This window comes from Brassica napus, chromosome A10 (assembly GCF_020379485.1).
Source record: "Brassica napus cultivar Da-Ae chromosome A10, Da-Ae, whole genome shotgun sequence".
Taxonomy (NCBI): Eukaryota; Viridiplantae; Streptophyta; class Magnoliopsida; order Brassicales; family Brassicaceae; genus Brassica; species Brassica napus.
Window position 1 is genome coordinate 18,893,785 of NC_063443.1, and position 12,880 is coordinate 18,906,664.

At 36.0% G+C, this 12,880-nt stretch overlaps 1 protein-coding gene and 2 long non-coding RNA genes across 3 annotated transcripts; all 3 read right to left on the reverse strand.

Annotated features, from left to right (window-relative positions):
- Positions 1–1,160: 1,160 nt before the first annotated feature.
- On the reverse strand, positions 1,161–2,222 carry LOC111201541. The gene is made up of 2 exons (XR_002654759.2): positions 1,919–2,222; positions 1,161–1,606 (listed from the first exon to the last, which is right to left on the reverse strand). It is a non-coding gene; the product is annotated as an uncharacterized LOC111201541 (long non-coding RNA).
- Positions 2,223–3,537: 1,315 nt separating this feature from the next.
- On the reverse strand, positions 3,538–4,633 carry LOC106372690. The gene is made up of 2 exons (XR_001274775.3): positions 4,528–4,633; positions 3,538–3,930 (listed from the first exon to the last, which is right to left on the reverse strand). It is a non-coding gene; the product is annotated as an uncharacterized LOC106372690 (long non-coding RNA).
- A 3,431-nt stretch (positions 4,634–8,064) lies between these two features.
- LOC106372687 (SHUGOSHIN 2-like) lies at positions 8,065–12,426 on the reverse strand. Its single transcript, XM_013812960.3, has 19 exons — positions 12,253–12,426; positions 11,813–11,958; positions 11,685–11,722; positions 11,485–11,593; positions 11,350–11,373; positions 11,183–11,251; positions 11,051–11,092; positions 10,881–10,935; positions 10,742–10,799; positions 10,477–10,653; positions 10,252–10,356; positions 10,065–10,169; positions 9,880–9,960; positions 9,521–9,685; positions 9,295–9,399; positions 9,098–9,202; positions 8,913–8,993; positions 8,747–8,827; positions 8,065–8,650 (listed from the first exon to the last, which is right to left on the reverse strand). Exons 1-19 carry the CDS (start codon positions 12,296–12,298, stop codon positions 8,344–8,346), a joined length of 1,899 nt encoding a protein of 632 aa, XP_013668414.1. The 5' UTR covers positions 12,299–12,426; the 3' UTR covers positions 8,065–8,343.
- Between the last annotated feature and the right edge of the window lie 454 nt (positions 12,427–12,880).

Below are 12,880 nucleotides of genomic sequence, written 5' to 3' on the forward strand. Positions count from 1 at the left end.
AGCCCATTTAAGTGTATACCTTATCAAACTAAAATCTTCATCATTAAAAAAAATATATATAATCAAACATATTTTTCCCTAAAATAAGAGTATTGGTTTTATTAAAACAAGTAAATGAGTTTCTAAAATATGTGATATTACACAACTATATAGTAATCTTATATATTTTAATAAAGTTGAAGTACCATTTTGAATTCACCCTTAATATTTACCAACTTGTGCCACTCTTTTTAATTAAATTTTTTTAACATACACGATTGGGCTCAAAATCTTTGCAAATGGGCTCAAAGTCAAATTGTTCCATTAAATTCATTAGGCATTAACTTTTTTTCGTGTTATTTGGTTGATCTGAACCGAATTTAACCAATCGTGTGTGTTTGGTTATCAAAACCATTATAAATAAAAAAATCGATTTATATCAAATGTATTTTAATATATCTATAGATTTAATTCACTGATCATGGCATTAGCTATAATGGAATGGTTTGCTAAACCATTTATTTATATATTATACAAAAGGAAGATTTAGAGAGTTATTAGGTATTTCTTTCAGTATATTTCCCTACTATTAAAACTACATTGCCAAAATTTATAAATACTCGAATGAGATTTAAATCTATTGACATCTTACATTGTTGTGTAAGTGCAAGCATTACATTATTGTGTTTTGACATGTCTATATATTTAATTTAAAACTAGCACCCGGAGAGTCAAAATCTAAGTATACTTCTTAAAGAAACAACTTAACTAAGATATTTTTGAATAACTCTTACAAAAACAGGAGAAAATAATAATGTAACCGCTGCTTAAATACATACACAATACAAATAGATAGTTTAAACATAACAATATTTCTATTATTGTTATGAAATGAAAGTATTATTATAAAAAGAGGAAGCCAAATTTTAAAATCACTCTTGCACTAACAGTCATAAATGAATATAAGAACTGTGCGATTCCTTGCTTCTATTGATGTTGATCTACTTGATTCTTGATGTATGAACTATAGAATGGAAACGAGAACACACACAAGCTGATTATCCAGGTTCACCCCACTCCTCCAAATTGGAGATGCCACTATATCTCCTAGGGCTGAGCCTTGATCAGCAATCCACTACTTAGCTCTAATCTTGAGTTTGGATTACACTAACAGTACCAGAAATGACTAATGCACACACTAAATAAGAAGTGTAGATTATCAGCTTATACAATCGTTTTTAAGTAGAAGAGGAAGTCAAAGATAACCTTTGACTTGGATATACAAAAGCATGAAGTAAGCTACTGAACCACCAAAACAAAAAAAAAACAAGCATCACCACCAAAAGTAACGCTCAGAAACCAACACATTCTAAAGATGAAGATGGTTACTTGCAACCGAGAATCAACAAAATAACAGTCAGCCACCACAAAAGGCACCAAAATAAAAGTGCAAAAGGAAATGCCTTTTCAAGCTTCTCAGCATATTCTTTACAAGAGAAGAGTATATCTTGCTGCTGGTGCGTCTCTTCTCTGTTCGTTTGCTTTGCTTGACCCTCCAAATTGCTAATATCCGCTAGTTTTCTCCTCTGTGCACTGCTCATCAAAGATTCATTACGAATACAAACCTCTGCATAAATTTCACCACTGTGTTAGCAAAACCCCCAACACTAAGGTCAGAGCTAATAACAATCTCACCGAAACGAAATCAAAAACCCTAAATTCCAATAAAGGCATTAGTCGCGAGCAGCGAATGGGACGCGAGCGAGGATAGAGATATAATAATCCAATAGAAAAGACTCATAGGTGACCCCAAAGTTTTCGAATTTGATCGAAAAGGGGCAAAATACGAAAAAAGGTCTCACGAGATGAGAACAGTCAAATCCGGATAAATTACAAAGAGAAATCGAAAATGAGAAGAAGTAAGATTTTAAATTCGAACCTTCAGCAGCATAATTATCGCCGTCGAGAACCGTGGCGGAGCTCATGGTGGAGGCGGGGACGAGAAACCCTAAGTATTAAGGACTGGATCGGATTTTGGAATTTGAATCGAGGAGGGAAGACGAAGCAGAGTGAGCGGAGTGTAGGGTAAAACCGTCAAATTTTTATGCGATTCTTACTGAAACGACACACTACTTGTCGTTTTGATATATGTAGTGATTCGAATTATTCTTTGTCATCACTCTAAATATATTCCGAGCTGTTATGAAAATTTCATAACTTGAAAGTTACTTGAAAGTTTTAAAATACTAAAACTATGATTGCCTCGTAGCTTGCTATCTTTTAACAAAAAAAAAAATATGAAGTAGTTAAATTTATTCTATTTTTCCCCTCTTTCTTTTCTTTTCCCTTTTTAAGTTTTGTATCCTCTATGACTCTATGTTTTCTTTTTTATCTTTTACTTTCGAAGATATAATTGACAGCTTAATAATTGCACCAAAAATCTATCATTATTTTTACAAACTAAATGATATACAAGCATCCTTGACAAAAAAAAAAAAATTGATATACCAGCATCATAGTTAGATTCTTAAATGGGTCACTCTAAATAGAGGAGCCCCAAGGAGAGGTTTGGATTGCATATTTTGCTAGTTAGAGCCATTTTTTTAGCAGACTTGGAGACCTTTGGAGATAAGTATCTGATGGTGCCGAGTCTTTGTTCCCGAACAGCCAGTTGCAACCTACCCTAATGAACCAACAAATCCATGGGAAGACTGTGATTCTATATGGAGAGAGAAGTGAAATTGTGTCAAAATCATTGGTACGAACGCTACGTTGAGAGAGAAGTTTGATTGGAGATCATAGTTTCAATCCATAGTCGGAAGAGGTGTTCAAATCCAAAGTAGCTCATTTTCTCACCACCATTTTGTATCAGAATGTCTCCCAACATAACTATTATCTTTAACTGAACTAAAAGAATCATAATTCATCTCAAGTTTCTAAACAACAAAATTTTATCGATCTACAGCCTTGCTCATGCTCGTACTTGTATTTTCACGTCAGAGGTATTCACCTAATCAGATATAGAACATAGAAATGTTATATTTATTGCAAGTTTAGATTAATAATTCGTTTATATTTATTACCATATTTAAGAAACTTCTGTTTTCTGATTTGGCTGGTCTTTTTCAGAAAGATAAGAGGAGAAAAAGAAGGGGATGTTTATAATGGTGGCTCATAAGAGGGTCCATATACTCAAGAGGACATCTATCACCAGCTTCTTCGGGCCTTAACCGTCCTTTCAAACAAATCCTCTCCAGAAGGAGACAATGTCAATGCAATACGTTATTGTCTGTTCATTCAGAGTTTACAACAATATAGGTAATGAAAATGGGAAGAGGACACACTAGATAACAAACCTTGCGGTTTCTTTAGTTTCTATAGCACGCTATTACTCCAGAAAATCTCCTACAAGATATTATTATCTAATCGTATCAGACTGTCACGGCTAAACAAAAGTGTTTACATGGTTTGTGGTTTCAGTTTCCTAAGAAAGTTTCAGAATTTTGATGCAACGCTAATCATTCATTGTGTAATTAAGCTGTTGTGTTCAAACATATGTCAAAGGGCAAAGGAATTGAAAACCCCAAAAGATGAACAGAGACTAATATGTTTTGCCAAATCCAAATCAAAATCCTGAGCAAATCTTGGCAACAAAAACAGTCTACAAACTAAGAACTAAGTTAAGGATCAACCCTTATGTCTCCTCGATTCCCTGCATAGGTAGAGAAGTGAATAGTGATTTCACAGTGAGTGCTCTGAACTCGGAACGTGCCACCTACACAGTTCACCAGAACCTCCGGGTAGAAATGTGGCTCCTCCACGTGCATGTAGGTGTGTCCACTCCGGAACACTTCCAGGCTGATCACTGCGCCACACTCACCACACTGATAATCGAAGTTGATTACTCGAGGATGCCAAAAGGAGTCCAAAATGGTTGGTAACTCTGACATTCTGCAAAAAAAAAAATCAGTATATAAGAATGGAAAGATAACAATTTCAATACACACATAGCAGTAGAGAGAAAGCATTAGCGATTGAATCTACCACATGCTTTTTATGAAAAACTGGAACTTTGAGCTCTATTCATGCTTTTTATGAAACAAGAAGCAATAAAAACTGGAACTTTGAGCTCACCACAGGTCACAAAAGAAACATGCTTTTTATGAAAAACTGGAACTTTGAGCTCACCACAGGTCACAAAAGAAACATGCTTTTTTATGAAACAAGAAGCAATAAAAACTGGAACTTTGAGCTCTATTCATTATCCCTTAAAATTAGGGTTTCAAGATTCAAAATCGCAGCGATAGACTCTCACAGGCTAATCTTTTATATAATGGGAAAGGACTACTAGGTATAAGAGAAAGATGGAAGAAGCTCTCACTACGTAAGATTACCTACATCACACCCAGAAACTCATCTATCTAATCCTCAGCAAAACACAGGTGCATCAAAAGACAGATCCAGCGACTCAAAACGAGATACTTGAAGATATATTCCGAAACCCAGAATAAAAGAATAAAGAACAACAGAAAAAGAGTAAAGCTTTACCTGAGAGGAAGGATTTGCTTTCAATCTCTGATTCTTGCTTGCTTCGACGAAAAGGCGAGGTTCTTGGGATGTGAACTTTGTTTGTTCGCCAAGACAGACAAATATAGAAGATTTTATTTTACGAGGAATTTGCTATCAATTGGGCCTTTACTGTTGTATAGCACGAAGCCCATACTCTAAGATAAAGCCCAGTAGTAGATCATAACGGTCAAACGTTTCGTACTTCAAATTTTGAAAAAAAAAAAACATGTTGTACCTGAAATAAAAATAAAATGTGACACTTGTAATGATCAAACAATAAAAGACATTAACATTTTTTTACATTTGTTTTACTAGAATTTAGATAAAAATATTAAAAAAATGTGTCAATACTAATAATGTTTTCGATTGCAAGAACAATAATATTTAAGCTAAAGTACATAATTTTGGGTTTTTGAGCCAGTCCTAACCCAAATGGGCTTAGATCCATAAAATCCAAAGTCTCCGAAAGCCCCAATTTTTTGGGCTTATAAAACTAAATCCAAACTCGATAAATTTTAGGAGTAGACGAGTTCAAACTCCAAGAGTCAATCCTAATTAACATGTCTAACTGCTATTTTGGATTTTTTTTATCCATTATGTTATATGTGTGTTGATTGGATTTAGGAAAGCTCGAGATTGTGCAACAAATGGAAGGATGGATACTAATGATAGGTTAAGGGTAGCCGGTTTATGGCACTTAATGCACATTATTCCTCAATCGCTTTTCAGTAATTAAATTCCTCAAAGATAAATCATAAAAAATCCTCAACTAAACATTATGTGTAATAATCCTTCAACTTTAATTTCGTTAACGTATGTTATCTTTCGTTTAAAAAACCATAACGGATGGTGACATATGATAACAGTTTATAAGGTGAAGATTTATAATGTTATTAACTTAGTTGAGGTTTTTTTACGATTCAAAAATCATTTTAATTTTTTTTTATCATTTATACATTGTTTTAGATTGATATAAACGTTCAAAACTAATTTATAAATTTTAATACATTGCTTTATAACCGATTTATAAAGCTTCATAAATATTTTAATACTTTTACATATGATTAAGTGTCACAATGATTTTATAAGTTTTTATAATTTCTGCTACTTGTTAGGATAATATAATCTAACATTATTTGTGATACTAATGAAACATAAGTAATTCAATAAATCAAAAATAATATATCAAAAATATTATCAAATTTATGAAATTAGTTTTAAAGGCTTATAAATCAATCTAAAATAATGTATAAATGATAATAAATATTTTAGAACATTTAATGTCTTTCAATGATAAAATTCTTCAACTATTTTTGAATCGTAAAAAAACTCATCAACTAAATTTTTAACATTATAAATCATGAACTTATAAACTATTAACGTATGTCACCATGCGTCACGATTTTTTAGACGGAAGTTAACATATGTTAACAAAATTAAAATCGAAAGTTTATTTTACAAAAATTTTAATTGACGGTTTTTTTTTACAATTCATTTTGAGTTTAGAGGTTTAATTACTAAAAACCCTTGTTATAAAAGTAATATTATAAAATAGTATGGGAAACCCCCATTTAATGTCTCTCTTGCATTATCAGGCAGAAGTGAATATAAGTACGCTAATCTGTAAAACATATATAGATTTTTTTTTTTTTTTTTTTGACGTCTTCCCATCTAAGCTAGATCAAGTGGAGAGCAGACGAGTCGATTCTCCGAGGAGCATCTCCATCTGTCCGGGTCTGATCTATATGGGAGAAAATATAATCTCTGGATCTTGCCTCTTTCGCTAACGCGTCTGCCCGGCCATTCTGACTCCGAGGAATATGAGATAGTCTCACATCCTCGAAATCATCTTGTAACCTCTGGAACTCTTCGAACTCTGTCGCGAATGCTGGCCAGTCCATCGGGTTTGTAATCATGTCCACTAAGTCCAAGCAGTCCGTCTCGAACCGTACCGAAGTGATCCTCCTGTCTCTCATACATGCGGCTGCCCAAAGTAATCCTTCCATCTCAGCATGTAAGGCTGAGAGGCTCCTGTTATACGCCCGTAATCCGAAGTATTCTACGCCCATTTGATCTTTAAGACTCCACCCTAAGCCACTGACACTGCCATTATTGATCCATGATGCATCAATTTGACAGGTAGGGATTTGGGGTATCCCATGGGGCACTGTCTCAACCTCTATAGTAGGAGGATCGTCATGATCTTCATCTGCTTTCTCCTTTTCATTAGCCTTCCTCCAACATTCTGCCTCAAGAGACGCATGTTGGAGGGTGGCAAAGGGAGATACGTCTCTCCCATTGAAAAGTTTATCGTTCCTCGCCTTCCAAATGTACCAACAGATCCATGGAAAGGTATCGAATTGTGGTCTCAGAAGAGCCACCTCTTTTCTCTTCCATAATAGGAAGTTCATGTTTTGATATATAGATGTACTCGGGAAGTAACCCGGAAGGGACGGATAGTCCGATAAAGCCCAAACCTGAAGAGCTGGTGGGCATTCAAAAAGAAGATGATTAATCGACTCCACTGGGCCAGCACATCTAGGACAACTCCTATCGGTGCCCAGGTGTCTATACATAAGCCTCTCTGCCGTCGCCACACAGCCCGAGATAGCCTGCCACAAAAAATGCTTCATTTTACTCGGGGCATTTATCTTCCACACATGGCTTTGTAGGCCCGTGATACTTGGTTCTAAAGCCCCTTCCTGTGAAAGACTCAACTTGGTCGATCGAAGTAGGTCATAACCGGTTTTAACTGAATAAACTCCTGATTTTGTGTGGTTCCAAACATATCCATCCGGAGCACGAGAGCGGGAGGGCTTGAGCCCAAGTATCAAAGGGATATCATCTGAGTGGAAAAAATCCCGTAGAAGTTGTATATCCCACTCCTTGGTATCATTCCTAATAAAGGACTGAACAAGGAGTTGGGGTAGTCTGTATACAATGTGGTCAGCAGGTTTAGGCGGTCGAGCCACTATATCTGGGACCCAAGACTCACTCCAAACCCTCGTATCTTGACCCGTGCCAATTGTTTTCCGTAACCCCGAGATGAGTAGAGGTTTTGCTGCCATGATACTACGCCATCCATATGATGGTGAGTATGTACGCCGATCTTCCAAAGGAGAAGTGTGATTATAGTACCTTCCTTTTAGAACATTTAATGTCTTTCAATGATAAAATTCTTCAACTATTTTTGAATCGTAAAAAAACTCATCAACTAAATTTTCAACATTATAAATCATGAACTTATAAACTATTAACGTATGTCACCATGCGTCACGATTTTTTAGACGGAAGTTAACATATGTTAACAAAATTAAAATCGAAAGTTTATTTTACAAAAATTTTAATTGACGGTTTTTTTTTACAATTCATTTTGAGTTTAGAGGTTTAATTACTAAAAACCCTTGTTATAAAAGTAATATTATAAAATAGTATGGGAAACCCCCATTTAATGTCTCTCTTGCATTATCAGGCAGAAGTGAATATAAGTACGCTAATCTGTAAAACATATATAGATATGCAAACCAGAATTAAATTAAACCAGTGTGTCATCAAATCAAAGGGTTGACTTTTCAGAAACAAGAAATGAGAAACACTACCAGAAGTAGTCACTTAGTCTGACTAATGCACACACCCATTAAAAGTGTAGATTTTTTCTTAGCTTACACAATCGTTTGTAAGTAGAAGAGGAAGTCAAAGTTAACCTTTGACTTGGATATACAAAAGCACGAAGTAAGCTACTGAACCAACAATCTTTAGCATATTAAGAACATAAGCTAGAGGCTAAGAGGAGATTCAGCAGTCTCGCCGCAACTTCACTTTAAGCGAGACTTCTCTGTATGATTGCACTTTCTCAGCGGCATGTCTCGATGTTCTTCTCATGGACGTTCTTCTCATCATTCCTCCGGTTTCCTCAGCTTCAGGCTTGTTCTTTGATTCTTTTTCATGGTCCTCCGAAGAAACCGTCGATGGTAAAAGATCACACTCTTGGACTGTGTTGATGCTTATAGACGGGTCTGTCACTACAACATCTTCGATGGCTCCATTAGTTTCTGTAGCTGTTTGGGAGTTACCCTTTGCTGATTGCCTTCTCGTTGTGACCCTGACGAGTAGACCACAAAGACAAAACTCACATTACATCATTGACACTCTAACCTCATCAGCGGAAATGCAGGAAGTTTCAATCCCACTAACAAACCTGCGTGTCCCGTTTGTATCTTTTGTGTCACGTCTGCTTTCAGATGGTTCTACAGCTTCAGATCCATCGCTTACTAAGCTTCTGAAATATTATCAAAGTGAGAAAAATCCAAGTGGTCTTAGCTAACTTAGACAGAGAAAACCAAAAACAGTATGTTTCAACAAACCTTGCATCATCAGCACTCAAGGTTTCAGTCACTTCCGGTTCTTGGAAATCAAACGTTGCAGACTGTTGTCTTGAAGAGACTCTGCCCATTCATACAAGAAATTAGTGACCTCTGGTGCATTGTTTTAAGTGACATCTATAAAGGATGCTACTAGTAAATAGTAGGTTATTCAAGCTGTTACAAACCTTCTCCTCTTGATCGTCTCCTTGGCTTCGTCTCTCTCATGGAAGCTTTTACATGGTTCAGCTTCTTTGGGCCTTAACCGAGCTGACCCTCTTCTCAAAGAAAGCCTGTTCGAAACGGACACAGTGTCAGTGCGATACATACAACGTAGGAGATTGAAGTGGAAAGAGGACAAAAGAATTAACACTAACTAACAAACCTTGCGGTTTCTTTAGTTTCTTTGACATCATCCATCTCAAGCACTGTTTCTGTTTGTTCACCTACTTGCACATCAAATCTGGAAGATTTCTTTCCCACACATTGCCTATGACAAAACAACCAGACAAAGGAATCGAATCACAAATAAGATATTCTTGTCTTCCTCTTGTTTCGGAACAGAAACTGATATTTTAGAAAAATGTAATTCTCGGACTGAGTATAAGAACCTCTTGCTATGCACACTGTCTTTTACCGCGTTAGCTGCATCAATAAGAACCTTATTGTCAACAATAAGGCTGGTCCCTTGAGAAACAAACCCTTTTTCAGCGTCATCTTCAGTCTGACACGTTACTTCGGGGATAACAGTAGTATCTTTGACTCCGGAAAGTTCCCTACAAAACAAACAATGCCAATAAAGGTTTACTTGACTGCTAAAAGCTTTCACACAAAACATGTATTCAACATGAAGCAGATAGGGGCCTTTCAGTGTTATCCAGGGGAGAAAATGCAAGTGATTTAGCTAACTTAGCTATATACTATCAATCAACGGGATAGAGAAAGCCAAAAACGATGTGTTTCAACATACCTTGCATCATCAGCACTCACGGTTTCAGGCACTTCCGGTTCTTGGAAATCAAACCTTGCAGACTGTTGTCTTGAAGAGACTCTGCCAAGTAATACAGGAAATTAGTGACCTCTAATGCATTGTTTTAAGTGAGATCTATAAAGGATGCTACTTGTAAATAGTAGGTTATTCAAGCTGTTACAAACCTTCTCCCCTTGATTGTCTCCTTGACTTCGTCTCTCTCATGGAAGCTTTTACATGGTTCAGCTTCTTCGGGCCTTAACCGAGCAGACCGTCTTTTAAAACAAATCCTGCTCCAAACGGAGACAACGTCAGTGCAATACGTTATTGTGCAATGGGAAGAGCCCAAAAAAAAAACACTAGATAACAAACCTTGTGGTTTCTTTAGTTTCTTTGGCATCATCCATCTCAAGCACTGATTCCGTTTGTTCAGTTTCTTGAACATCAAACCTGGTAGATTTCCTTCGTACACATTGCCTATGAAAAAACAATCAGACAAAGAAATCGAATCACAAATACAACATTCTTGTCTTCCCATTGTTTTGGAACAGAAACTGGTATTTTAAAAAATTTAATTGTCGGAATGAATATAAGAACCTCTTGCTATGCACGCCGTCTTTTATGGGGTTAGCTGCATCAAGAACAAACTTACTGTTGACAATACTGTCAACAATTTGGCTTGTCCCTTGAGAGATAACCTCTTTTTCAGCGTCATCTTCAGTCTGACAGTTTACTTCAGGGATAAAAGTAGTATCTATTACTCCAGAAACTCTCCTGCAAACCAAACATTACCAATAGAGGTTTACTTGACTGCCAAAAGCTTTCACAGAATACATGGATTAAACATGAAGCAGATATGGACCTTTTACTGTTGGCGTTCTCTTTAATCTGTATTGGCTTAACAACGGAGCTTTCTGAGGCTGAAAATGAAACGATATAGGGTAAGTATGAAAAAATATATACATCTAGAATCAATAATGAAGATATGATAAACAGTTTACCTTTTATCCTTGACGTTCGCTTTCTCTTGGTATCTTTGGGATTCATGTCATGCGCCTGAAAAGGTTCGCAATATCCATCAGAAACGTTTGATGGAACCTTGAAGTCGACAACAAAGCCAAATACAGTGCTCAATAAAATTATTTCATGCTCAGGAAATTCGAGTTAGCACCTTATCTTTCGTAGAGTCATCTGTAGATGGAAGTCCTTGCTCCTGGAAGAAATTAGGTGACAAATTCTCAAGTTAATAACTCTTCTTCCAGGTAACTATAGTCAATGGAAATATACTAAACAAGTAACTTGCCTCAGTCTGCATTTTCCTGGCTTCGAGTAACACATTCTTGCAGCCAAGTTCATGCTGAAGTAGCTTGAGCTAAAAAGGTACACACAGTGTCAGTTGATCGAAGAAGTTGTAACATAATGAAATACGAAAGCCTAGTTTTAAGCAACTTCAGTTCCAGAAAAACATACTCTGTCTCTGTTTGTATTGAGTTCCTGCTAGGAAAAAGAAAAGACAATGGAGCCAAACTTAGATCACATTATTTTAAAAAAAATCTCTTAATCTCTCAAAAACTGAACCATGAAAACTAAAGATGGAGAACACACCGCCAACATATGACTGTTAGCCTGTGCAAGGTGCAAATTCTTTTCCTGCACATTCCGTAAGTTAATCCTCAGTTTCTGAATCTCAACACCGCTCAGCTCAATAATTTTACTGCAGCCACAAAAACAAACATCACCACCAAAAAAAAACAAAAGCTCATCAAACTCACAAGCCAACACATTCTAAAGATCAAGATGGTTACTTTCTGTGCGCTAGAGCTTTCATCAGCGTCATGTTCTCCTGAAAAACCAATAAAGCAATCGAGAATCAGCAAAATAACAGTCTCCCACCACAAACGCAACAAAAAATCAAAGTGCAAAAAGGCAATGCCTTTTCAAGCTTCGCAGCATATTCTTTAGAAGAGAAGAGCAAATTTTGCTGCTGCTGCTGCGTCTCTTCTCTGTCCAAATTGCTAATATCCGCCAGTTTTCTCCTCTGTGCACTGCTCGTCAAAGGTTCCTTATGAATACGAACCTCTGCACAAATTTCACCAGTGCGTTAGCGAAACCCCTAACACTAAAGTCAAAGCTAATAACAATCTCATCGAAATAGAATCAAAACCCTAAAATCAAATAAAAAGGCATATGTTGCGAGCAGGAGCAGCGAATCGTGTACGAACAATAATAGAGATGCAATTCAATAGCAAAGTTTTCGAATTTGATCGAGAAAGGGGGCAAATTACGAAAAGTCTCGCGAGATGCGAGGAGTCAGCTCCGAACGAATTACAAAGGGAAATCGAAAATGAGAAGAAGTAAGACTTAAATTCGAACCTTGGGCAGCATAATTATCATCGTCGAGAACCGTGGCGGAGCTCATGGTGGAGGCGGGGACGAGAAACCCTAAGGAAGACTGGATCGGATTTTGGAATTTTGAATCGAGGAGGGAAGACGAAGCAGAGAGAGTGTTTGGGACTTGGGATTGTTTTGCACCACTGCAGGTTTTGTAGGGTAAAACCGTCAAATTATCTATGCGATTCTTACTGAAACGACATACTCTACTTGTCGTTCTTTGTATATGTGATTATTCGAATTAACTCAGAATTATTCTCCGTCATCACTCTTAATATATTTTTGAGCTGTTATGAAATTATTCATAAAATTTTCAAAACATTCAAATTTAATTGAAAATTTAAAAATACTAAGACTATGACTGCCTCGTAGCTTACTATCTCTTTAACAAACAAATATATGAAGTAATTGAATTTATTCTACTTTTTCCCTATTTATTTTCTTTTTGCTTTTAAAAAAATTATTTTAAATTTTATTTTTATGTTTTACTTTCGAAGATATCATTCACAGCTTAAGAATTGTATTACATTTTTATCATTTTTTATAAAAATTGATATACATATATAATAGTTTGAAAAGTTAAATAGTGAGATTGTGTTCAAATCATTAG